Below are 9,522 nucleotides of genomic sequence, written 5' to 3'. Positions count from 1 at the left end.
CAGCCAGGAAGGTCAGCAGAGGCCCACAGGGCTATGGCTCATGGGAACGCAACAGACCAGAGAAACAGAACGTCTACCCCTTATGCTTGGCTCCTACATGCAGCTGAACTGGTTGACTCCTCACTTAACGAGCAAAGACACTAAGGCTCAGAGACAGGAGTAGCATCATTAGTTAGGGGACAGAGCAGGGTGCACACCCATATCCAGGCCTGCCTGTTGCCCAGCCCTTCCTCACGGGCTTGAGGCCTCCCTGTGCCTGTCTATGAGGAAGGGGACGGCCACTCTTGCCCCCGATGCATCTTCAGCACCTAGTGAACTATGTGGCCTGTAGTAGTTCAAGGACTGTTTATTTAATGAATAAAAGACCTTCAGAGATCATATCATTTCTACTTTCGAACTGGAAATACAAAAGGTGAATGATTTATCCAACAGCTACCTCAGATCTTTTACCAAGGAGTTATATATATATTTAAGTCCTGAAAAGCAAGCAAGTAGAAAAACATCATGGTCAAGGTTCTCAGTTGACTACGCCTTGGAGAAGCCTGCCTGTTCACACCTGGAGGCCAAGGCCATTCTCCACCCAGGGGCAACTTGCCCATGGCAGGCACGGCCCAGTGCAAAGAGCAGGCTCTGGAAGCCGGGGTTGCTAGTGCAAATGAGAGAGGTTGGTGGCTGGCCTTCCCACTCCAGAAGGACAGCCTACTTGGCTCAGACCTCAGTCTCCCGAAGTACAGGTACATGGGCCTCCACCTCCCATCCCAGGGCACTCACGGGTGGGCTGGGGGATGGGTGTACTCACAAACAGCAGCAGACACTTGTTCTCGCGGACGGCCCCACAGCAGCCCAGGAAGCCGAGCAGGAAAAGCAGGCCCCCCATGGCCAGGAGGATGTAGGCACCCGTGATGAGCAGGGGGTTGGCGGCCACGATCTCTCGGAAGCCGGTGGGGTCTACCATGACCCAGATGCCAATGCCTAGCAGGCAGGCCCCACCCAGCTGCTCCCAGGTCCAGTCAGGAGGAAACAGAAGGAACAGGCAGACGCGGAGGTTAGACACCCCACAGACACCATTCCCTGAGCGAGGCCCCGGGGCAGAGGTGGTGAGCCCCGGTAGGCAGGGATTCCACTTGCTGCAGGAGCCAGTGTCCCAGCACGCCTCGTCACTGCTTCAAATTTCCCTGCTTACTCTGATCTTAAGGGCAGCATGCATCGTTTAAACCCAGTCTCTGACCCACACACCATCCTGGCCTGCTGTGAACCATATCGTGTTGAGTTTATGTGCCACTTTTATATTCTCCTTAAAGGTCAGCGCTACAGGATAATGGGGTCATCTAGTCCAACCCTCAGATTCCACACTGAGCTCCAGAGAAGGCCAATGACTTGCTGAAGGTCACATAGCAAGTTTGAGGCAGAGTCCGGGCTGAATCCTGGGCCTCCCTGACTCCAGCCCCGAGGATACTCACCAAACGCCATGACACCCACGCTGTGCTTGCACCCTGCTAGGGGTGGGAAAACACAGACAGAGGCTACCCCCTCTGTCCTCAACAGGAGCTTTCAGTCAGGCTGGGCGCCCCACTCTCAAACCCTTGGCTCAAGAGCCTTGTTATATCTTCGTCTGCATGGCCCGTCTCTCCACGCCTTACTCATCTTTGAAGGAAGGCAGCTTAGACCAGAGAAAGGGCTCTGCCACTCATTAGCTCTGAGACCTTCGGGAATGGCTTAACCTTTCTGAGCCATAGCTTCCTCGTGGTTAAAAGAAGATACAAATTCCCACCTCCCAAGGTGGCCCTGAGGAAGAGAGGACAGAATGGATGTGAATGTACTTAGCGGGTTTCAATAAATATCTATCTGTTCCCTTTGTCCTAGGCACAGACAAGCACTGGAAGTGGAGCCGTTGCAGGAGAGCCAGTTTGGCATTGGATTTTGAAGGCTGCAAAGTGTTTGAAATCTCTGTGTGGTGGGAGGACCTGAGAAATGACAGATGGCGGCTAAGAGCAAACTGCTGAGCTGTGGCTTGGCTGAGAGGGGTCTGCAAACTGGAGCGGGGGTTGCTGAATGACTTGGGCCAAGAGATGATATTTTAGGTGCAATCGGGGCAGGGGAGGGACCCCAGAGGTCTGACAGACCCAGCGATAGGGGAGAGAGAAAGCGAAGACCAACAGAGATGGCCAATGACAGAGGCTACATTTTTGCCCTCCGCTGTGCAATGCCTCTCTCCTCGGTGTCCCCACCAACGTCCAGTAAAACCTGTGCCCTTCTTCAAGGCTGTTGGAAGTTTCGGGGTTTGACAATTGTGTGTTGAGATCTGCTTCAAGGAGGGTTCAGGCATAAACTGAACTGCCCAGGGGACCCAGCCTCGTTTTGGGTGAGGAAACTGGGGCTTGCCTGAAGTCACCCAGCTTAGAAGTTGGATTTAGATTTCAAGTCTATAGGGCTCCCCACTCTTTAGAATTACCAGGCAGGGGAGGGTACCAAGGGGAGTTGTTGAAATGTATAAAAAATAGACAGATAGAGTCAGTCTTGACCAGAAAGAGGCCTCTTTTCATAGTGACGCTGTCCCTTGAGGACATTCGTGGATATTCATTCATCCAGATCTTGGCTGCACTGAGGTCAAAGGTTGAGGTGAGGTCAGGAAAGTCTTCAGGGGCTTGAGATGCCAAGAGTGTGTCTCTCTCTTGGGAAAGACCATAGGCCTGAGCTGAGAGCCCTTGGTAGGCTGCCAGCAGGTGGGTTGTGCTGGCCACCTGAGCACTCAGGGCTCTGTCCCCTCATGGAGAGAATCCATAGGTTGGATGGGGGTAGAGCTAAGCTACTGAGTGCTGACACACTGCAGGCACTTTCTAGTCTTGCTTAATTTTCAAAAAAACCTATTGAGGTAGATAATTAAGAGATGAAGATACCGAGGTTCAGAAAGGTGAAATATGTTTCAAATTACTAGCTGGTGAGAGGCAGAGCTTGGCTTTGAATCTGGGTCTCCCAGTCCCAGAGAGTTTTCCAGTCCCATCAGGTTCCCTGTATCTCTGATGTCTATAACACTCTTGGGGGGGTGGGGGTCAGGTGGGGCTCCCTCTGCTGCCCTCTGATCACCCCCATCTCCTCTTTCTCCCCTAATTCCCACCAGGGGTCAGATCCCAAGACAAGGCCCAGGACTGAGACCCTCATCCTTTGTCAGAGCAGCCGAACCATCCCAAGTTCTGTGCCAAATGTGTCTCCTAGGACAGCAGGCTCTTTGGAGTGGAGCGGGCACCGCTGGGGGCCTCACCTCCGGGAAATCCTGGCTGGGCAGGTAGGGCTGACTATTTCCAAGCAGCAGTCACTTCCTCCCACCCAGCAGAGGCCTAGGGAGGCCCAAGGCACGTTCCAGGAATACTTACAAATATGAAGAAATTAAAAACGAACATCAGGTACTTCATGCAGCTCAGACAGTCGCCTTCCATGGTGCTCTGCCTGTAAAAGAGCAAGGCTCCTCAGTCCTCCCGCTGGGGCGCCCCACCCAGAAAGAACCCCTGCCTCACTCCTCCCCAACCGGGGGAGGGGCGGTCCCAGAGGCCCGCCTGACCTTAGGGTGAGTGGGGAAAGAGGGAGGCTGAAAACAACTTCCTCTTTGTCCTGTGGGGCTAGCCTGCTTGGATCAAGCTCATGGCTACCATTCATTTGCTGTGTGGCCTTGGGCGAATTACTACCTCTCTGAATCTTATTCTCTCCAACTTGAAAATGGAGATTAAAAACAGAAGCTTCCTCTCAAGCAGTGTGTGAGGATTAACTGAAATATTGCAATAACGTGCTTAGCATAATGTCCAACACGGGGCAAGGGCTCAACAATGCTACAGGGTGATATAATTTGGTTGCTGAAGTGAACCTTCTACTTGGTAGATGAGAAACTGAGGCTCAGAGCCCTGAGGGACCTGACAAGGTCATGAATCAGGATCAGAACCCAGGCCTGACAAACTTCCCAACACTGTACACGCCCTCAAGCCCACAGGACTTGCTGAGTGAGGAGGGATGCTGCAGGGAAGAAGTGGGGGCACCTAGCTGGGGGCCCAAGGGCTGCTCCTAGGGCCAAACCTTCCTGGTGCCCTGACTACGTCCAGCATCCCATTGCCAGCCCTGCCCTTGTTCCAGGCTCTGTCTTGCTGGTGGGCAGTGGGAGGACCGAGATTCAGTGGGGGCCCAGGGGTAGGGCTAGCCTGCTGTCTAGGCAGCATCTCTTCTGATTGGCCTGTGCTAGTGCCCATCAGGTGCTAAACACCTTGACCATCATACCCAAACCCAGGCCCTTCCTCTATCAGGCTCGGACTTGGATGGGTCTTTGGGGGGCAGACGGGGCTGCCCTGATGAGATGCTGAGAGGTCTGCAGGGGGCCAGACTCTGGCGTCCTTCCCCTCTGCCCACCCAGGCAAAGCTGCTCTCCAGGGTGGGATCCAGCTTTCGACGGATTCTGGCTATTTAGCAATTAAAGGGCATAATAAATATGGCAGCTCGTAAATGGGCTATCTGTATTTATTACGTCCCACATTCATTAAAGATAATATCGAATGGGCAGTTTGTGGCACGCTAGGCTCCCAGATAAATGCAATAAAAGGTGTGTCTCCTGGGAAAAGCCTCCAACAACCTCCAAAGTGAGGCAGGTAGAAAAACAGATGATGTGAGCCAGAGGGTGAACAGAAATATGGAGCCCTGGGTTCCAGCTCCAGGGCAGGGTGGGAAGGGGCTCTGGCCCAACTCTGGCAGGCTTAGTTGGTGTTGCCTGGGTCAAGTTCCCTAACTGCATGTATCTGAGAGTTTCCTTGTCTTTAAAATGAGTATAAAAACAATGCCTTCCTGATAATGCACGGAAAATACTGAGCACTGGGCTTGGTCCATGGTAGCTAATACATCAACAGCTAGTAATAGCTGGCATACCTTGATTTCTTACTATGTGCCAAGAAACATGCACAGTCTCATTTATTCCTCATAAAGCTCCAGGATACAGGTAATGTCATCTTCATTTTTCAGGTGAGAGAATTGAGGCTCAGAGAGGTGGAATCACTTATCGGAGATCACACAGCACAGAAGTGCCTGAGCCAAGATTTGAACCCAGGTCTGTCCTAATCTGGAGCCACAACTCTTAATCATTGTATTCAATGAATGCTAATTCCTTGCTCCATTCATCCACCCTCCCAAATTCAGGCCTGTCCTCATACCTCCTATGCCAATTTATTTCCCACTGTCCAGGAGAAACAGCCTCCGGGGCCATCATCCCTGACCAGGCTGAAGTCAAAAGACCAACTCCTGCCTGCCCCACTCCCCACCAGGGACTTCTGATGACAGGGACACACTTCTACAGCCAATTGGCTAGACAAGAGTGACAGGCACATGGAATCTCCAATGCCTGGATCTGGCTGTTAGCTCCATCCACCCACAGAGGCTTTTGGAAGTTGATATCACCACACAGTTCCATAATTTACCCCTAAGGAGAGCGGGATCATAAACAATCTCTGGAAGGTGGGCTGAGAAGACACCTGAGACCATGAGGTCCAAGGGCTTAATTGTTCCTCAAAAGAGATGTTCAAAAGGCAATTACAAAGGAGACTGAGAGAACTTTCTGCTACATGGGAATGATATGCCCTCTCTGGGGCCAGGGCTGAAAGGCCCACTGGGGCTTCCTCATTCCAGGGATCCAATAAAGGACCCCAAGCGGAGAATATCAGTGTGAGTGGGGGCTACAGGGTCAGACCGGACCTGGTTCTTCCACTTTCTAAGCTTATGACCTTGGACAAATCACATAACCTCTTTGAGCATTTGCTTTCATGTCTGCAGAATGGAGCCAGGAATGCTGACCTCCTCAGCAAATTATTCAGATGGAGGATTAAATGACATGGTTTGTAGAGCTCCTCGGGCCAGGCCTGACACACCTTTCCTCCCGACTTCCCAGCTTCTCTCTCTGTGCTCCCAGATACCAACCAGATGCATTAGCTGTAGTTCTCCACGTCACGAGAGAGAAGAACTCTGACATGGAGGATTTCTGAGCATGGAGAATGAGTATGGGCAGTGGTTCTCAAACTGGGTTCCTGGAGACTAACTATATCCTAAAGCTATTTTCAGGTTATCGAATAGGATCTCAGAAATCATCTCACCTCTGGCTGGCTTAAGGGAAAAGTGTCTTGGGTTCTGGAGCAAGTAAACCACCCCAGGACGGGGGACTCTGTTTCTCAGTTTGTTCAGAAGCTCTGGCCACCAGGTATGTATGACTTTGAAGTACAAAAACTAAGGAGAAACTTTGACATATACTTAATAAATGACTTGGTAAAGGCAGCACTGTTTGGTAGACAAATCCTTTAAATCTTGGGGCTCAGAGGGATGCAACACAAGAGTCAGCGTCACGGGCAAACTTGACTTGGTGTGAATGCAACTCCCCAATGCACAGGGAGAGCGTGCAGACCAGTTTAAGTTCTGTGGTTCTAGCTGCCCTCCCACGTGGGTGTCTGCCCAAGGGAGAACATGGGTGGCAGTCCTGGACCTGCTGCTGTGGATCTCACGGTCTCCGGCCTCCTGTACCCGTCCCAACATCCCCACACTTGGCCAAGGGAAGGTTTCGAGGTTACAGATGGGTGTTTTTCCCCTCAGATGCAACTGACTGTTTCGTGTATAACAAACCCAGGTGTTTAAGAGCTTTAAGGAGATCTAAGGGAAACTTTTATTTGACACTACTGTTTGTGTAAGTGCCGACTTAGAACCTAGCCTTTGTCTAACTTACGTTAGCAGCATTTCAATAAAAGATGTTCTTCGTCATAGAAAGGCAGGGCAGCCCTGATCTGGCCTAGTACTCTCTCTCTAGAAATAAGACAACTGAGGCCGAGAAAGGGAAAGGGGATCTGGCTAAGTTACAAAACCAGTTAGTGAGGGATCCGAGCCTGGAGCCCTGTTTCTTAAAGCCCAGGCTAGTACCCGTGGGCGCACTACATGCTCGATGTTTTAGTTTATGTAGGTAGTATGCGTCTCCCTTTCTACGTTGTTAGAATGTGTGCTTCCTAAAGACATGGACCTGTTTTGTTTACTGCCATGTTCCTAGTGTCTGGAGCAGTGCCTTGCACTCCATTAATCTATCTGAATGAATGAATGAATGAATGAATGACGAGAAAAGAGAAAACAGAGAACAATGGAGAGTCAGCAAATCAGAGAAATAGACAGAGACAAGTCAAAAAGAGAAAGATGGAGAAAGACTGAAGGAGAAAGACAGGGAAAAAGAGAGAGACAGCAAGAAATGATAAAGGAAGAGACAGACTGGAATAGATTGAGTGGAGATGGGGCGGCATCAGGGGTTGGAGCAGAGGGGCACAGAGAGAAGGGGAGGCAATCGCTGAGTTGTCACCTGGGCAGTTCTTTAGGTGTCAGCAGGACAGAGTCTCCTGGTCAGAGGGGCTTCTGTATATTTCTTTTATTGGCCCAGCTTGTCCTATAAGAGAAAATATTCAATTACCATAGGAAATCATTAAGGAGCAGCCTCGTTCAAGAAGCTGTTTATGAAAACCTGCCCTCCAGACACATAGTCAGGACAAGTGCCTCGCTAATCTGGGCTCATTCACACTAATGAAAAGCACTCAACTCCTGGGCCCCTCTGGCCAGGGTGGCCTGCATGGGGTGCCCACCTTCTGCCCAGATGGCAGCTCCTGGGTACCCTCACTGGGGTTGCATGGGAAACCACATCTTTAAGAGACTTGTACTTTCTGGCATGGGCTTCATCTATGCTGACATGCTGCCTGTGGCTGATAAACTGGGAAGAGACAATGGGTGTGAGTGGCCCACACACCTGGAGCTACCTGGGCATCTACAGTGATGCCTCAGCAGAGTACCAACAGGGCCCTGTTCATAAAACCCCCTCCCCTAGAAACTCTGACTCCCAGGAGAGAGAAATTTGGTGCTGGAAAAGGTTTCTTAGCTTTGCATAAGGATTTGCCAGAAGGCTCCTTTAGAGGGCCAGCTCCTAGCAGTGGAAATAAAGGTTTGGTTTTAGCAGTCAAATGAGCCCAGATGCAGAATCCCATTCTACCGCACTTGTGGGGAATTCCACGGCCAGGGCCTGCTCAAACACGGGGTTAGAGGACAGTTCCAGGAAAAACCTGAGGCCCTGGGGGAAGTTGGGCTGCGGGGGGAATCCCCGTAGGAAAGAAGGGGTGATTTCTGGCTCTCAGGTGCCAGTTCTGATTCCTCCCCATCCATGTCAGTCAGCACTCCATCTCCGCTGCTTCTGCAAAGTCTGAACGGCACCAGCCTTGGCCAGGTCCCTTGAGACTTTTGGAAAGTCACTACCCTCCCTGAGATGCTCAGTTCTCCTCTGAAAACTGTGATTCTCAATTTTGAAGACAAAGGTGGTTGTAGGAATTCATGCTATGAAACACATGATATGAAATGATATGAAAACACTTGGAAACCAATAAAGCACTATTCTCATGGGGAGCTATTCTTACCAGCATCATCATATATTAGAAATAAGTGGATGACCACATTTACCTGTAATCAATGGAGATGGGCATGAGGGAGAACAAATGGACATATGGCTTAGTCAAGATAGATAGAAACATCTTTCCCCTAAATAGCCCCAAATTGAAATTAATGCTTATAGTTTTGTGATAATTGAACCTAATAATTACTAATAGTATTGAGTATTTACCATGTACCAGATTCTGCTTAGCGTTTCTCTTGCATCCTCTGACTTCATCCTCACCTAGGAGGTGGGTACCACTGCTATCTCATTTTACAGACGAGGAAACTGAAGCTCAGAGAATGTAATTAACTGGCCTGAGTTTATTCACAAAGTTAGTAAGACATGCCATGATTCAGGCCCACGTTTGTTGGACTTTGAACCAGAGCTCCTGACAAAACACCCGTCCGTGGATGTGGCACCAGAGAGAGGACGCCAGAAAGAGGGAGTACTATGCCTCAGTCCCCAAAGTGTTTAACCTGGTGCTGCTCTTCCCAGAATCAGGCAACCAGGCACAGAGTCCCAGGGAGCCAGCCAGCATCCATCCTCCCCCGTGCCAGCTGGAGGTCTCTGGGGGATGACCCGATCCTGCCATCCCGTGACAGATGGGAGTCCTGAGGCCCAGAGAGGGGCAGAGATGGGTGAGGCCACGCAGCGCCTCACGGTTCTTCTCCTCAGGCCCCTGCCTAGGCCAGACAGCTTTATTAATCTTGCCCCTCCCACTGACCCAGATGGCGACTCCATCCCATCTGCACAGAGTAGGCCCAGCAGGGGTTCTCTGATTAAGAAGAACAGCTCAGTTCATAAATCACTCCTTTTACTCTCACTGCCCTGGGCCGCTGGGCATACTTGCTGGAGAGAAAAGGAAGCATGTGGGCATGAGCGATGAAGAAGCCCTCATCGGGGGAAGCAAAAGTAGACCTGGGCTGTTGTAGAGTGAGAAGTGTCTTGTATGCCCCGGCCAGGTGAGGGCGCTGTGATGCAGGACGGAGGCTCAGGGTCCTCACCTGGGTTCCAACCAACGGAGGCTGGGCCCTGTCCAACCGTGAGATCTTTGTCGGCCT

The 9,522-nt window shown here is 51.0% G+C and overlaps 1 protein-coding gene across 2 annotated transcripts in view; it reads right to left on the bottom strand.

Moving 5' to 3' along the window:
• The window catches only part of TSPAN18 (tetraspanin 18), a 191,135-nt gene that overhangs the window by 16,541 nt on the left and 165,072 nt on the right, over positions 1–9,522 (bottom strand). For both annotated transcript variants that reach the window (XM_011356858.2, XM_023528697.1), the window contains 3 exons: positions 7,349–7,432; positions 3,372–3,444; positions 800–994 (listed from right to left, as the gene is read on the bottom strand). In XM_011356858.2, coding sequence (XP_011355160.1) covers positions 800–994; positions 3,372–3,434 — 258 coding nt within the window. In that variant the 5' untranslated portion in view covers positions 3,435–3,444; positions 7,349–7,432. The remainder of the gene's footprint in view (positions 1–799; positions 995–3,371; positions 3,445–7,348; positions 7,433–9,522) is intronic.

Source organism: Pteropus vampyrus, unplaced genomic scaffold (assembly GCF_000151845.1).
Source record: "Pteropus vampyrus isolate Shadow unplaced genomic scaffold, Pvam_2.0 Scaffold31, whole genome shotgun sequence".
Classification (NCBI taxonomy): Eukaryota; Metazoa; Chordata; class Mammalia; order Chiroptera; family Pteropodidae; genus Pteropus; species Pteropus vampyrus.
This window is presented reverse-complemented; position numbering and strand designations above follow the sequence as displayed.